Source organism: Fukomys damarensis, unplaced genomic scaffold (assembly GCF_012274545.1).
Source record: "Fukomys damarensis isolate Sample0158 unplaced genomic scaffold, DMR_v1.0_HiC HiC_scaffold_15, whole genome shotgun sequence".
In the NCBI taxonomy this organism is placed as follows: domain Eukaryota; kingdom Metazoa; phylum Chordata; class Mammalia; order Rodentia; family Bathyergidae; genus Fukomys; species Fukomys damarensis.
The window spans coordinates 66,910,287-66,926,547 of NW_022900927.1; the positions used below are offsets into that span (position 1 = coordinate 66,910,287).

The 16,261-nt window shown below is 58.3% G+C and overlaps 1 protein-coding gene and 1 long non-coding RNA gene across 2 annotated transcripts in view; both read left to right on the forward strand.

Annotated features, from left to right (window-relative positions):
* Positions 1–578: 578 nt before the first annotated feature.
* Positions 579–16,261, forward strand: part of Tom1 (target of myb1 membrane trafficking protein) — a 21,290-nt gene continuing 5,607 nt past the window's right edge. The window contains exons 1-8 of the mRNA XM_010615925.3: positions 579–843; positions 9,724–9,808; positions 10,707–10,785; positions 11,223–11,372; positions 11,580–11,714; positions 11,812–11,958; positions 13,970–14,086; positions 16,058–16,191. Coding sequence (XP_010614227.1) covers positions 792–843; positions 9,724–9,808; positions 10,707–10,785; positions 11,223–11,372; positions 11,580–11,714; positions 11,812–11,958; positions 13,970–14,086; positions 16,058–16,191 — 899 coding nt within the window. The 5' untranslated portion in view covers positions 579–791. The remainder of the gene's footprint in view (positions 844–9,723; positions 9,809–10,706; positions 10,786–11,222; positions 11,373–11,579; positions 11,715–11,811; positions 11,959–13,969; positions 14,087–16,057; positions 16,192–16,261) is intronic.
* On the forward strand, positions 850–5,486 carry LOC104856495. The gene is made up of 3 exons (XR_778651.2): positions 850–1,241; positions 5,240–5,244; positions 5,322–5,486. It is a non-coding gene; the product is annotated as an uncharacterized LOC104856495 (long non-coding RNA).

A 16,261-nucleotide genomic window follows, 5' to 3' on the forward strand; every position in this document is an offset into this window, starting at 1 on the left:
GCTGAGCTATGGGTCCCAGCACCTTGGAGGCCCTTTGGGCTGTTCAAGGCTCCCGGAAGTAAGGCCCTGGGTCTTGCATCCGGAGCCATCTTGGGCTACAGGACTCAGCATCGTGAAGGCCCTTTTGGCTGTTCACGCTCCTCGGAGTGGAAGTGAGACTAGGTCTTACAATGTGATCAATATCATTGAATCACAAGGCACCGCTGGTCCGACTCTGCAGCAGTGGCTATCCGTGCTTGGTCATCCGGTCCGTGGGTCGCGTCTGCACCTGGTCCGCAGCCAGGAGGCTGGAGAGAAGGCATTCACAGCTAGGAAAGGCCTTTGAGGGTCTCAGCCCGGGCTCTCCGGGACTCCCTCAGAAGAGGAGCAAAACTTCATTGGCTTTTCTTCTTCACAAAGGCGTACTGCTTTCTTCAAATTAGGTCAGAGAAGGCATTGACCTTCAAAAACAGTGGTCCCTAGTCCTGGATCTCATTAAGAGAGGATGGGGGCTCTCAGCTGTCAGTCTGACAGTCCCACGCGTGACCACAAGCTCTTTCCGCAGCCGCACAGGGACCTCAGCTCCACTTCCGGTCTGAGACGCCGGCTTCGGGGAGGGCCCCTTGGGCCAGGGTCCTGGAGTCCCGCGCGGCGCTTGAGGCGTGGCTTTGAGGCCCCGCACCACGTACGTGACACGTCTGGACAGAGCGCTCGGCCCCGCCCCGTCCAACCGGCGCGTCACGTGACTGGTCGGCAGTGGCGGCGGTTGCTGTCAGCTGATTCCCCGGGTGGTGGCGGAGGCAGCCGCGGCCATGGACTTTCTCCTGGGGAACCCATTTAGCTCTCCGGTGGGACAGCGCATCGGTGAGTCTCTGGAGCGCCGCACGGCCTCGGCTCCAGGCGCCTCGGAGTCCGTGGCCCCCTCGGGAGGCGTGGAGAGTGCTGAGGGTGGTGAATCGCTCCCGGCCCGCCCACTTTTAATGGGCAAGAGAGCGGCCCGGTAGGAAGCCTCTGCTGGGGATGGATGTTTGTGCGGGCCAATCGGTGAAGGCCCGGGCGGGTCCGCACGTGCGCCTTCGCCAATACGCGCGCAGCGGGGGTCCCGAGTGGAAGGAGAAAGTTTTCGGGGTTAAAGGGACCGCGGTGCACCCCAGGGACCCAAGCGCCGGGGTCCCAGAGACTTCAGCAGAAGGTCGGGGGTGCCAGTGCTGAGAGCCCGGCCCGCGTGAACAGACCGGGCGGCGCTGTGGAACTCCACCCCAGTAAGCGGGGTCCCGGGAAGCAAGTCGTTGTACATCCACTGCTGTGTTGCCTCTGCCCCGGTGTCGGTGGCTCTTGTGAGCCCGTCGTCAGCCTTCCGGGGAGGCCGGGGACCCGGGAACACACAGCTGCAGGCCGAGCCCCCAGATAGCACCCCGGGAGTCACCATAGGGGAACCGGGAGAACTCACAGATGCGGTCCGACACCCCCCCACACACACACACACCTCAGAGACTCCCTGTGGGCCTTGAGAAAAGGTGATCATTGGTCTGCTCATGCCAAGCCTGAGACTTCTACTTCAAAATAAGTGAACGAATCTGCTTTCAAAGTCAACCGCCTGTTCCTGAGACTTCCTGAAGAAACTCATCTGGCTCTGGGCTTCAGCTAGTAGACAATTGCGTTTCTTCTTACCATGGAGGATTGTGTTTCATGGGAAATAGGACTTCACAGAGAGTTCTGTGCATCTGATACCTTAGGGTGTGGACCAAGGAGCGTGCCGTGGGGGACCCACCACCGTGGGAGCTGCCCGGCCAAATCCCCTAGAGGCTCATTAAGGTGCCATGGCAGGGTCCCAGTCCAGTGGATCCCTACAATTTGCATTTCTAACAAGTCCCTAGGGGTGTTGCTGTGCTCAACCCGTCCTCACCTAGGACCCAGGGGCACCTTCCTGGGGCAGAGATGAGCCACACTTGAGTCACTGAGAGTTGAACCAAAGCTGAAAGCAGTCTAGAGTTAAGGTTATGTAAAGAAGGACCATCGTCTGTACTGGCGCCCTTGCTGTCCATGTGCATTTGCCTGTAGAGGCAGAAGCACTGCTTATTGGCTGTGACTGTTCTGTTTCAAGATGAAGTCTTGGCCTCTTTGTGTGCCCCGGCTGGTCTTGATCTCCTGGCCTCGGGCCGTCCCCGCCTCAGCCTTCCTGCAGCAGCAGCACTCCTGTGCACACCACCCTGCTGTGATGGGGGCTCCAGTCTGTGTTGAGAGCACAGCCGCAGAGGACCAGTGTCCCTGCAGGACGGAGGATTCTGTGACACTAACCCACCCAGTTACCTGACCCACAGAGTTCTCTTCCCGCTGCACACCCCGTACTTGTGGGTCACGCTGCTGTGTGCCCTGCAGAGCTGCTTCTGCTTCATGGCCTCCTCTCAGAGGCCCTGTCCTGACACCTAGGATCCTGTCCCATGCTCCTGCCTCTCGGCTCCTAAACGAGAGCAAGCTTGTCCCCAGAGGGTGACAGGACATCTCATGACTGCTGTCATTGCACCAATACCTCACTATCCTGTTCATACTTGTACACCTCTCCCTCCTCACCTAGCTTGCATTCTTCTTGTTTCTCAGAACTAAGGACTGAACCAAGGGTATTTACACTAACCTATATTCCCAATGCTATTTTTCCTTCTTTTTTTTTGTACAGGGGATTGAACTCAGGACCTCATGCTTGCCAGGCAGGCGCTGTGCTACTGCATCCCCAGTCCTTGCCCAATACTTTTTTAATTTTTAAATTTTGAGACAGTGTTTTTCTCAGTTTCCCAGGCTAGACTTAAGCTTGGGATCCTCCTGCCTCAGCCTCCTAGAGTGCTGGGACAACAGAGCCTACTGTGTCTTCCCTCGACTACAGTTCTTGAGAGCAAGACTATCTCTCTTAACCTAGCTGTGCAGTATCTGGCATGGTATTGGTGCCCGTAGGAAGGAGGAAAGGAGAAAGGAAATACATCTGTGGGCAAATACCATTTGCCAACCAACCGTGATGCTAGAATTCTGGTTATCACTCTTCGAAGTGACCCTGTGAGGTTTTGCTGTTTAGTTTTGCATTTCACCAGAAGTCAGTTTGAGGGCAGCTGGTACTTCTAGGGTCTCACAGCTAATCAGGGCGGGAATCCAGACCCCACCTTCTCTACGTCTCACCACAGTGCCTCGGGCTGCTCTGGCCACACCCTGTCCCTGTCATTTACCCTTCAGGTTAGCCTTGTTGGTCTACCCGTAGGTCAGGTCAGGGTGGGAAAGTTTGCACCACTCCTAGATCCAGGTCACTTTGAAGGGAGCAGCTCAGGCCAAGAGGGCCCCCTGTCCTGGGTGCTACCGACAAGGCCCTGTTCTTCTGAGGCTGTCGAGCCCCTCCCTCCCAAAGACACTCTGAGTCCAGATCTCATTGGCTGTGTTCAAAGACAGATGTCGAACGTCAGAGAACCTCATTGTCTGGGAGTCTGACTCCCAGAAGGTTGTGAAATCAAACTGCAAATCCAGAGAGTGAAGGTGGGCAGTCCAGGGGTCCAGCCCGCCCCTGGGGCCGTGTACGCTCACGAGGAGAGGCGTACTCAGAGTTTAGGAAAGGAGAAGGTGGAGAAAACTGTTCTTGTGTCCCAGAAGCCTCACCGGGAGCCACAGGAAAGAAGCATGGACGTGAGGGGCCCCTGCGTGCCAGGTAGACAGTGAGGGCACTGCAGACACCAGGCCGAGGGACTGGAGAGCTAGGCTGGCACCGGGTCTGCTCCTGACTTCCCTGTGCACTGCCCAGTGTCCGTCCCCGCCCAGTGACCCAAGAGCCCTCGTTCCTCTCCCCAGGAAGGAGGTGTGCAGGCGGGCTGGTGCTGGCAGGAAGACAGAGACTGAGGCACCAAGGCTATGGAGGCAGAGAACTGATTGCCAGGCCCAAGGGGCAGGGAGACTTCAGGGCAGGGAGAAATTGGGTGTAAATAGCCAGCTGCCATTGCTGGAAGCATCAAGGCAGAGGCTACCAAAGCAAATCAGACCGGGGTCCTCCGCTTCGCCCATAAGGGCCATAGAGCAAGTGCTCATGGTCTGTTGCAACTACCCAGCACATTGTGTAAGCATAGCCTTGGCAAGGAGGGAGGCTCAGGTGTGGCCACACACTGATAAGACTGGCACTTAAAGGTCATGTCATCTTCACATGCCATGAGACGTGCTTTGGCTTTCGTTCCTGCTGCTTGAAAGTATCAAGACCATCTGTTGCTCTCAGGCCACACAGAAACAATCTGCATGTGTCTCATGGGTTCACGGGTGGCAGACCTGGGGGTCACAGCAGCTGGCCAGAGGCAGAAGAAGGGAAGGTGTGTTCCTTAAAGTGGGCTCCACAGCACCCTTACCAGCACGCTGGCCTTGGCCCCCTGAGCCAATCGCTGCCTTTGGCAGAGTGTGCCTGAGAAGCCCTCCTGTCTGAAGCACCAGTGTCCTAGCAGGAGACAGGTGAAGCCCAGGTCTCTGGCTTGAGAACAACAGGATTGCCTCTACTGGGCCTTGCACCAGCTGTGTGCACAGTGACAAGGCCCAGGCGAGCTTCCATAGATAAGTGACCTCACCGGCTCTGTTGGCTGGACCAGGTTACTTGACCTCTGTGTATTAGCTTCCTACCCACACAGTGAGACTACTGCTGGCCCTGGCGTGTGGGCTGCTGTGCCGGGGTACTGCAAAGCACCTCACCCAGCTTGCCATGCAGGAGCACATGGGATCTTCCACCTGTGTTCGGCATTCCTGGGCAAGGCTGAGGAGCCAGCCCAGGCCCTGGGTTTGTGTTGGTCTCTGCCCGAGGTCACTGGCCTGCTGGCTCTCACATTCACAGACAGCTCAGGTTCCAAGCGTGGAGAGGAGCCAATGTTCACTTGGAATTAAGGCCTTGGCCTAACTCTGGGTAGAATGGTAAATAGGTTTTGTTTCTCCCAGAGCTTAGAGAAATAAGAGTAAAATCCAGGATTTCCAGTCTTCTGATCTCAGAGGAAAAACAAAAACCCTCAGCCTGTCTAATTAGCTTGGGGCCCTCATCTGGGAAGAAACAGGGGACTCGGGACAGGTTGATTCTCTACCCAATTCAGGAGTTCTGGACCTAAACCCCACTGTCCAGATGCCAGTCCTCATCACCAGGCTTGGGTTTGTGTCCACCTCGGGCCTCCATAGGGGCTGTTGTCCTTTAACTGGCTCATCCATGTTATTACAGCCCTGAATTGTGGCTTTGATGAGCTAATACGTGTTTCTTTCTGTTCTGCAGAACAGGTAAGTCTGTGTGCCTCCATGACTGCGGAAGGCCTGCCCCAGGGAACACACTTTCAGTCATTCTTGGCTGTCTGCAGCTTGATCAGGGCCAGAGTTTCGCCTGTGCCTAGACAACTGGCTTCCCGTGCCAGCCCCACAAGGGACTTGAGGACATGAGAACCATCGCAGCTGATGGAGCGCTGGCGAGTACTGTGGGGGCTGCCGTGTGCAAGGACGAGGGAAGGGAGTGGGCAGGGGAGAGGCTAGCCAGACCTCGGGGGCTGGGATGGAATTGTGTTGACTGAATCTTCAGCTCACCTAGGTGGGTAGAGTAGAATGAACCACTGTGCTGGTTAGCCATGTGTCAACTTGACCAGACCACCAAATATTTGGTAAAACGTTCCAGATGATTCTAGGAAGGTGTATTCTAAATGCGATCAAGCCAGGTGTGGTGGTGCACACTGGTATTCCCAGAGTTGTCAGTTCTTGTCAGCCTGGGTAACTTAGCAACTTTGTGAAACCCTACCTCCGAATTAAAAAAAAAAAAAATGAAAAAGGTTGGAGCATGTAGTTCATTATGAAGTCCCTGGCTCAATCCCCACTTTTCACAAAAATAAGTAAATAAATGAAATGAACAAATGAGCAACACTGAAGTCAGTAGACTTAGAGTAAGTGGCCCTCCAAATGCAGTCGGCCTCGTCCAGTTGGTCGAAGCGGTCCTTGAGGAGGCTGAGCTCCCCACTCCGCTGGCATAGTGCACTACAGGGGCGCTGCCTCTGCCCTGGCCTGCAGTGCCAGCTCGCTTGCAGGCTCTGGACACACCCTGCTCCGCGGTCTCGTGAGCCAGTTCCTTAAACCAGTTTCAGCCCCCAGCAACACACGTGCCCATGACGCAACACATTTCTCGTTTCTCCCAGCTGATGCAGACCCTGTCCACCCACCTGCAGGTGTTGGGTGCCAGCTGCACCTGGCCAGCACCTCAGCCCCTCCCGAGGGCTGGCTCCCCTTCCTGGGAGGGTGGGTGTTGGTGTCCTGCCGGGAGCCGTTCAGGGATGTGCTGGGGGCTGTGGTTAAGCCAGGGAGACGTAGCTGGGGCTCTGAGCAGGGGTAGGATTCCCAGGCTGCTCTGGAAAATAGGCTGCAGCAGAGTTGCTAGCTAAAAGCAAAACAAAGTGGCTGCCACATGGGTTGGTTGTAAAGGCCTTTAAATGAATGTCTGGTGTTCTTAGTCATTTTGTTTGATATTCTTGCACTAGATCATCGGGGTTTGTGGGGGAAGGGAGTTGTTTTGTTTTTTGAGACAGGGTCTCACTATGTAGCCCAGGCTGACCACGAGCTCTTGCTGGTCCTCCTGCCTCAGCCTCCCAAGTGCTAGGATTACAGTGAGGTATGCTTCCTCATGCTCAGCAGTGGGCATGTTGTGCTGGGACTGGCGGCCCTGCTCTGCATAGGACTAGGCTGAGCCGAGGCCGAGGCACCCACCCAGGACCACATGGCTAATGGGCACTTGCCCTGGGCCTTGACCTGGGAGTCCCATGCTCCTGCCCATCCCACCTCACTGCTGTCCCTAGCACTGAAGGGGCCTCTGGATTTCCCTTGAGTGAGTGTCTGCCTGTCTAGAACGAACATGTCCAGGAGCAGCTCCTCTGCATCCTGCCCCACGGAGCTCGGTCTCTGGTTGGGATAGGAGCTGCTCACAGGGCTGCTGCGCAGAGGGTAGAAATCCAGTGTCCAGAGGGAGACCGTTAGGGACGAGGATGGGGATGAGAACAGTCAGAGTTACACATGTTCACGACCCCTGGAAGAAACTCATTTTCCTGTGTAACTAATGTACACTGACCAAACATTTTAAAGGTGAAAGAAAGCCCTGCCAGGTGTGGTGGTGCACACTTGTAATCCCAGCACTAGGGAGGCTGAGGCAGGAGGATTGCTTTGAGTTTGAGGCCAGATTGGACAACATAGCAAGACTTTGTCTCAACAAACAAAACAAACAAAAATAGAGAGGCCCTGTTTCAAAAACACAACAACCGCCACTTGCTTCCCAAGCGCGAGGTCCTGAGTTTGATCCCTGTACCAAAGGAAAAAAAGAAAATAGTCCAAGGATGGTTAAGTGGAAGGAAAATAAGGACTTCCACACAGCTGGTGCCAAAGGGGGAAGCACGTCATTTAAAAAGGCTGTGGGGCGTGTTGTGTGGCCAGATGTGGCCTCAGCCTTCATGTACTTGGTCAGCAAACTGGTCCTGTGGATTGAACGTGGCTGGTCCCATCTGGCTTCTCTGCTCCCTCTGCCCCAAGCAGGGCAGAGACCGAGAGGTTAGTAGAGCTTGTTACGCAGTCTGGAGGCGCTGGCACCTGGGGGAGATGTGGCATTTGGGGGCATTGACCCCACCAACTCATGTCCTCCTCTGTGAAGCCACGCAGCCTCCCTTGGACTCAGTGCCCACTGGGCTGCTGCTGCGGAGGGCAGTGGTGTCCCTGCTGGCCAGGCGAGTGTTGCGCATCTGAGACCACGGGGATCTGAGAACCATACCTCTCTGGGTTCTGTGCAGCTTCAGACTGCCTTGGCTTCTCTTCCCTCTGTGAGGCGGGAGGTGTGTCCGGGGGCCGGACCCCTGCCTGGGTGCAGGAGGCAGTGAGGCCCCAGGGACAGGTTGTCACCAGAGAGCACTGGCTCCATCTGTGTTGAGAAGAGGAGCTGGCGGGCCCCCAGGCAAGCGATGCAGTGCGCTCCCTGTGGCTGAGGGCACCGTCACCTGAGGCTTCAGGTCCCTGCCCAGGCTGAGCAGGCAGGGGATGCCCGTGGCGGTGGTCTCCGTGCAGTCTCATCACCGGCACCGCCACTGCCCCTGCCCTCGCCTGCCTGATGCAGTGCAGACCCAGGTTGAGAAGTTGCTGCTGCCACAGAGTTTAACAGAGCCAGAGCCTCCGTCCCCTGGGCTCAGGTCAGAAGTCAGCTGATAAGCGATGTCCCTGGAACAGTGCTCAGCAGTGCGCCTGCCGAGGGGCTGCCGCATCAGCCCCTCCCGAGTACATGGCTTCTCTTGTTGACGGTGCCCAGCACCCTGCCCCACATGACCACAGCCCAGTCCCCAACCCTGCAGCAGAGGTGCTGCCCTTCTCAGGATGCTGTGGGTTCAAAAGGGGCTCCAGGCAGGGACTGCTTGGGTCAGAAAGGGCACTTGTCTGGGATGGCTCCTCTCGCTTTTTCAGGCTGCTGGCCTCCCTGTGCCTCAGTTTCCTCTTTCGTTAAGCATGGTCCAACAGGGGACCCTGTTTGGGGGAGGGGCAGGATCGCATTCTCTCTGTCAGTAACCGTGTGGGGTCCTGCAGTGCATGTTCTGGTGGGGCTGAGGTCTTGGGACACGAGTGGGACACAGCCGCTCAGAGGTCTCTCGTGTTTCCCTGGGAAGCATGGAGCATGGGTGGGCGGGGCAGGCAGGAGGGTCTGGGAGAGGCGGCAGGTGCTGCGGGACATAGGGCACTAGACGTGAGCTGTGGGGACAGCGCCAGGCCTGCTGCCCGTGATGGAGAACCAGGCTCTGCCCCAGCTCTGTCTGGGACTCTACGTGTGAAAGCTCAAAGATGGGGTGCACACAAAAGTGCCTCGGTGCCGCCCTCCTTGTTTCACCCAGGTCAGCACCAAGGCACAGAGCTGCACCCTGCCTCAGCCAGTGGCTCCCGGTCCTAGACAGACCAGGGCTGGCACACACGGCAGCTCCTGCCGTCCCCATGCCCAAGGGATGGTCCAGGAGTGTGAGGCTGTGTGGCCCTGGGGAAGCAGGGACTGCTGTCTCTGAGTGCTGGGTGCAGCCTGCTGTGGGGAATGCGGACAGGGTGGCATGCATCCTGGAGGGTGAAGCGCACTCTCCGGTTATTGGCAGGGACCCCTCAGACTGAGACAGCGGGGACTGTCCCTGGGCAGGCCGCAGGAGGTGACCATCCGGGTCTGGACACCCCCAGCATGCGGGGGCCTGCAGCACGTGTGGGTGTCCTCCAGGTCACAGTCAGCCCCTGATGTCAGATTCAAAGAGACCCCAGCACTTCCTGTGCAAGTGTTCTGTGCAAGGCCAAGCTGATGTGATCCTGGAGTTGGGAACCAGCTCAGAGGCAGCTAGGAAGGGAGGAGCTTTGCTGCTGGACCAAGAACGCCCCCGAGAGTACAGAGGGCCACTTACTGTGGGGCTCCCAGGAAGTGGGGCTGGGCAGGACTGGCTGAATACAGAATGGCTGGGGAGGAGGGCCTGTCTCTCCACACCTGTCTCTGTATCACAATGGCGCGAGGCCACGTGGGGGCTCCGAACTGGCCTCTGTCAGACCTCAGAGGCTTCCTCATCTCCGGTGGCCGCTGCCGGAGTCAGATGACAGGTGGGACCCTGCTTGTCCAGCTGGCCCAAGTCCGGTGCCCAGAGAAGCCATCATCCTCCATTCTCTGGTGTCTCCCCGCCCGCCACCATCCCTTTGAGTCTGTCCCCTTCTTTGCTGACTCATGGCCTCTTCTAGAGAAAGCTACCGACGGCTCCCTGCAGAGCGAGGACTGGGCCCTCAACATGGAGATCTGCGACATCATCAACGAGACGGAAGAGGGGTAAGGGCTGCTGTGGGTCCCTGAGCCCAGAGAGGCAGGGTCCTCCCTTGGACATTTGCACCATGGTCCAGGCCAGCCTTGTCCCTAGGATGGGAAGTTCAGTCATGGCAAGTGTGCAGCCAGCCCCTGGGCCAGGCGCTGCCACCTGCACAGCCCCCAGGCCAGGACCAGCTGTGAAGGGAACACCCGCCCTTCCTCACCTGGAGCTGGCCAGGCAGTGAGATGAAGGGACGGAGAAGCAGATGGGTGGCTGTGTTTTCTCCTCCTCCGTGCAAGGGGTCCTGCCGAGGGACGGACCTTGGCTTTGGGTCTCTTACTGGTGTTTGCGTACCGGCTGTGTGACGTGACCTGGGAGAAGTCACTTTGTCTCCCGGGGTGTCTGTCCCCAAAGAGAATCTCTGCTCACTACTTCAGAGCATCCCAGGTCCCTAAGAGGAGCTGGAAGAGGTGGTATAGGTCACAGTCCTCCGAGGAAACCTCTGCAGGGGCAGGCACAGAGCATGGTGGCCCAGGTCAGTGTCGCGAGGGAGGACTCCAGCTGGGCCCTCCCGCCCCACTGCCCTCTGCTGTGTCCTTGCTCCCAGCATGGTACCTGCACAGAGGGCTTCATGAGGCTGCAGAGCAGCCGGGTGTAGAGTCCCTCGCCTGCTGCCTGCTCCCTACCTTGGTTTGTGGAAGCATCACTGGTGCAGGGCGCAGACCTGGCTCCCGCTCCCTGAGTGCGGGTCAGAGGAGGGCAGGGGGCCCGCGCTCAGTACCTGAACCAGCCCAGTGCAGCGAGTTAGGCCGACACACACCCACTCTACCTCCTGGGCCTCCTGAACTAGGCCTGTGGCCTCCGGGGCCACGAAAGGGGCCCCTGCGCCTTTGCACACCCTTCCTTCCATGCCCTTACCAGCCCCAAGGATGCCTTCCGCGCCCTGAGGAAGAGAATCTCGGGGAACAAGAACTTCCACGAGGTGGTGCTGGCTCTGACGGTAAGGGCCGGCTGCCCGCGTCTCCCCGACCCCGCTGCTCGCCGCTGACACTGCTGCTGGTGTGGTGGGGAGAGAGGTCCTCCCCGCCCTGACATGGGAGCAGACATGTGGAGCCCCCCCTCCCTGGACCCTTGGCACAAAGACCCGGGCCAGAGGACCCAGATGCCTGCAGGGTGGTGGAAGCGGTGACCCAGGCCTGGGGTGGGATAGGTGGGCTCACCCAGCACCCTGGCACGAAGCTAGCAGCGGGCACCTGCCTCAGCCTCCATGGTGGCAGTGGTGTCTGAGGGCCCTGCTGGGCTGGAGAGCACGGGCGCCTGCTGCCAGCCTTGGGGATGCTCTGCTAGGACACTGCAGACACGAGGTGGCGTGGGGTCTCTGTCCCCTCTGCTGGGGTGCGGGAGACACTGATGGGGTGGGCTGTCATGTACCTCCAGGTCCTGGAAACCTGTGTCAAGAACTGCGGGCACCGCTTCCATGTGCTGGTGGCCAGCCAGGACTTCATAGAGGGCGTGCTGGTGCGGACCATCCTGCCCAAGAACAACCCGCCTGCTGTGGTGCACGACAAGGTGCTCAGCCTCATCCAGGTGTGTCCCAGGGCAGGCTCCATGCTGGGGCGTCCTGTTGTCGCAGCCGGAAGGCCTGCAGGACAATCTGTCGCCATGTACCTAGCGTGCCGGGTGTGCACCGAGAGAGGGCCGGCTGACAAGGCAGGGCTTCTGGCCTGGGTGCCGGGGCAGGCATCCAGGAAGAAGGTGCGGTGGTTAGCGGCCATGTCCCTTGTCCCCTCTCAGTCCTGGGCTGACGCGTTCCGCAGCTCACCTGACCTGACAGGCGTGGTGGCCGTCTATGAGGACCTGCGGAGGAAGGGCCTGGAGTTCCCCATGACAGACCTGGACATGCTGTCTCCCATCCACACACCCCAGAGGGTGAGCGTCCCTGTGCGTCCCTTTGCGGGGTCAAGCGGGATGGGGTATCCCAGAGGGGCTGGCACATGGGCCCTGCTGACCCAGCTCCCGCCCCCAGACTGTGTTCACATCAGAGACGGTGCCAGGACAGAACTCTCTGGGCCCCGAAGCCAGACAGCGTGGAGACCTGAGCCAGTGCCCTGCTCCTGTGCCTGCCTCCACCACGGTGCCTGGTGACACACCCATCACACCAACCCCTGAGCAGGTAAGGGGCAAGCCCACAGGGACAGCAGGCCGGGCTGCAGGGTGTGTTACTCCTGTTGGAGAGGTGAGGCCAGAGGGGTAAATTCACACAACCAGAGTCACACAGCTCATCAGAGACAGCTGGGGTCTGACCAAAAGTGTGACTTCCAGCAGGCACACCCTGAACCTGGCTGTCTTCCCGCCTCTCTGAGGCCCCTGGGGCCACAGTGGTCCCCAACCCATGTGATACAACCGCAGAGGTCTGGCCTGAGCAGCTGAACAAAAAGTGAAGCCTTACTGCATTGCACCACAATGCCACAGGGAAAAGCTTTGGAGCTGAGGGCCTGTAGGCTCTGGCTGTCTCTGTGCCTCAGTTTCCCCTGCCCACCGAGGCTGCCCTACCTGTGGAGGCCCTCACCGGCTGGGTCACGATCTCTCTGGGTGCCATGTTGGGCTGTCGTTGAGGCCTGCTGCTGCAGTGGCTGCCGGTGTTCAGGGTCTCACAGACTGCAGCCCTGTCGGTGAGCCCAAAGCATGGCTGCTGGGTGTGCTGGGGAGGAAGAGAAACATCTGTATTCTGTATTCTGCTGTAAGGTAGCAAATTACAAAGGAGGTTCCCAGAGTTACAAATATTAGAGAAGTTTTGCTAACGTAACAGAATGATTAAAGATGTTGAAAAATTGCAAAACCATCTGGGCAAGTGGTGAACACCTGTGATCCCAGGTACTGGTGGTTGGGGGCTGAGGCAGAGGATCACAAGTTCAAGGCCAGCCCAGCTGACTTGGTAAAGAAGGGCTGGGAGTGTAGCTCAGTGGTAGAACACTTGCCCAGTGTGGGTGAGGTCTGGGTTCCTTCCCAGCACCACAAAAAAGAGAAGGCATCGTGAAGCCACTGGTACCCTGAAGTGTGATTTCACCCAGTTTCCTCAACACCGTGCATCTGGGCTGAGATGGACCGCTGCTCGCACCAGAAGCTTCTTGCTGAGCAGAACAGTGCATTTGCTCCAGGCTGCAGTCTTCTCTGTCTCCAGGCCACGTGAGGACAGTCGGACGCTCCAAGACGAAACTCCCTGGCACCTCTGTGGTCATGTGTTGGGCTCGGCTCTGTCGGGCTGGTGGTCAGGAGCTTCTTGAACACTCACGCAAGGTGGTCATTAAGAGGCGACATCACCAAGCGTGTGGGTGCAGGTGTCTGGGCAGGAGTGGATCTGCTCCTGGTCTTTGCTCCCCTTTGTTTTCATGTAAACACGAATAATGAATCTACCCTGACAGCCATCAAACAGCAATTTGTATCAAGTGCTTGGCACCCATCACATACTCAGTCGCAGCTGCTACCACACTGGTGATTTTTCATGGTGACAGTCACACGATGTGGAATATGCTGGCGTTTCCCAAACTGTCCCCCTCTGGCTGCTGGACCCACGAGCTGTCCCCATGACGAAGGGTTCCTCGACCCTGTGGGTTTGGGCTGTCTCAGGGTCCATGTCCGTGAAGTACCCACGAGCTGCCGTGCGCCGAGGACCCGCGCACCCTCCTGTCTGAGGCTGCTGCAGCACAGCCTTGGCCGTGTGGGCCCAGGCCCAGGGTCCTTTCCCTCACTGGGACAAGTGCTGCGTCTGAGTGTTTCACTGATCAGGTGGTGGCCAGGCTGGGCTGGGACTTCTCTGGGAACAGCCCTGTGACACTAAAGCAGACTGGGAGCCAGACAAAGCCCCAGGCGCCGGGGGAGAGCACACCCCATACCCACTGATGAGAACACAGCCAAGCTCTCCTGGGCGAAGCTGAGGCCCACAGCCTCCCTCCAGGGCCTCGTTAGCTGCTGCTCGCCCCAGAGGAGGAGCCAAGACCTTCCAGCCACGCCATAGCACAGCCGAGGTTTCTTGTGCTGCCTCTGGGTTTGGCTGGGTTTGGAGATGGCAGCGGTGGGTAGCACCCACCTGAGAGGCTGCGATGTGGGGAGCCCCCGTGGCCTTGGCTCTATCCTGGGGGCAGGAGGGTGCCCTCCAGCCTCTCACCTCTCTACCTGCCTTTCAGATCGGGAAGCTGCGCAGTGAGCTGGAGCTGGTGAGCGGGAATGTGCGAGTCATGTCGGAGATGCTGACGGAGCTGGCACCCACCCAGGCAGAGCCCGCCGACCTGGAGCTGTTGCAGGTGAGCAGAGAACCTCCCGCTGCTCGTTGCCTGAGTTTTCCTTCTCTGTAGGGTTGCTCTAGTAGCCAAGCTGGATGTGAGAGTTAAAGGCAGTGTAGCCAGTGTTTCGTGTAAAAACCCCAGTTGGTGCCTGGTACAGTCCTAGGAAAGGCTGGGGTGATGGGCACAGAAAGGATGGAAGCCGTGGAGTTCCTTCCTGTCCCCAGCTGAGGGCTGCTGAAGCAGAAGGGGCCACGTTTGGGAGCCTGCCCGCCCCATAGAGGGTGTTCCCCATGGGGACCAGGAGCCCAGTGTGCCCAGCTGACGCCTTAGCTTCCTTGTGGTCGGGGCAGGAGAGGCAGGCCTGTCATGCCTGAGAAAGCTCCGTGGGGCCATCACGGGATGGGGGACGGTAGCTGCCATCAGGTGGCTTCCCCGGGCCCAGCCACAGCCCACAATGATGAGCCACCAGGGGACTCAGAAGTGACGGCTCCCTGCAGGGGCTCCCTGTGCTGGCTCTTTACATGCCTGTGCTCCAGGGAGGACAGGCCTGGGCCATGTGGCAGGTGGGCAGCAGAGCTGGGATTTGAACCAGGTCTGGCTCCCAGTGCTGCTGTGGTGACTTTGCAGGGCTGGTGAGGACGTGGGCGCGAAGCCCTGTAGTGCGGTCACAGTGAGAGGTAGGCCGGATATGGAGCGTCGATACCACCAGGCAGAGAAAGTCCCAGGTCACAGAGAGCCAGTGCTGCAGCGGGGCTGTCCTTGGTCCCCTGCTGGCCAGGCCCTGGTGCCAGACCCCATGGCGGACACCCTGGAGGCAGCAGCCAGTCTGCAGTGGACCTGCGAGGCTGTGCGGTGCATTCTCCTTCCCACATGCTGCTTAGTGACTCAGAGTCAGTGAGTGGCACGGTGACTGACGCAGGGGGGACCCTGGGACAGGAGGAGGACAGCGGGTAGCAGAGAAACCGCGAGCCCTGCAGCCCCACTGGGTCAGCCGAGGGAATGAGATGGCACCAGTGTTGCCGTCTTCGTTTTGAGGCATCAGGCTGGGTGAAGGGTGCAGGAGCCCAGTGCTGTCTGAGCGGCTCTCCTGTAAGTCTCCGACTGTCCCAGAATTGACAGTGCACCTAGAAATTCGTCAGTGAGCCGGGCGTGGGGGCACACACCTGTAATCCCAGCACTGAGGCTGATGCAGAAGGATTGCCAAGACCCTGTCTCAAAACACCAAACGAAAAAGAAAGAAAGGAATCCACTGAGGAGAATAACTAGGCAGATACTCACGGTGAGGAAGACCAGGCCCCGGCTGGAGCCCTCGCTGGTGTATCACTGAGAGAAAGCTGCGGTGCTCAGCCAGCCCTCCCTATCATACAGAGGCAGAGACTGCACTCAGCCAAGTGGAGCCAGTAGCACAGTTAGCTTGCTTTTGTACTGTTTTTTGGTACTGGGGATAGAACTCAGCAAGAAAGGCAGTGGAACCACTGAGCTAAATCCCCAGAAACATCTTGCTGAGATTGTCCTGTCTTAAACGTAGTGTGTAGCCGAGTGTAGTGGTGTATGCCTATAATCCCAGCACTCTGGGATGCTGAGGCAGGAGGATCACTTGAGGTTGAGGCCAGTCTGAACAATACAAAACCCCATCTCAAAATTCATTAAATTCACGTTAGCACAGAATGCTTAGAGGTAGAATTCAAATTCATGTAGTAGAGCTGGGCGTGGTGGTGCACGCCTGTAATCCCAGCACTCGGGAGGCTGAGGCAAGAGGATGTGAGGCTGTGAGTTCGAGACCAGCCTGGGCTACATAGTGAGTTCCAGGTCAGTCTCAACTACATAGTGAGACCCTGTCTCAAAAAAACCAAAAAAAAAAAAAATTCAAATGCATGTACTAGAATCCAAGCCCATTCCATGGAAGGTCCAGTTGGTGAGGTGCCCCCACTCCAGCCAGCCCAGAGAGAGCTGAGCCGCGGGCTGGGATCTCACTTTCTGTCCTGGCAGGAGCTGAACCGGACTTGCCGTGCCATGCAGCAGCGGGTCCTGGAGCTCATCCCACACATCTCCAACGAACAGCTAACAGAGGAGCTGCTCATGGTCAACGACAACCTTAACAACGTGTTTCTGCGCCACGAGCGGTGAGCCCCATACACCCTAACCTCCTCCTTCCTCCCTCGGACCCAGGCAGGCTGCCAGGGCTGTGCACCC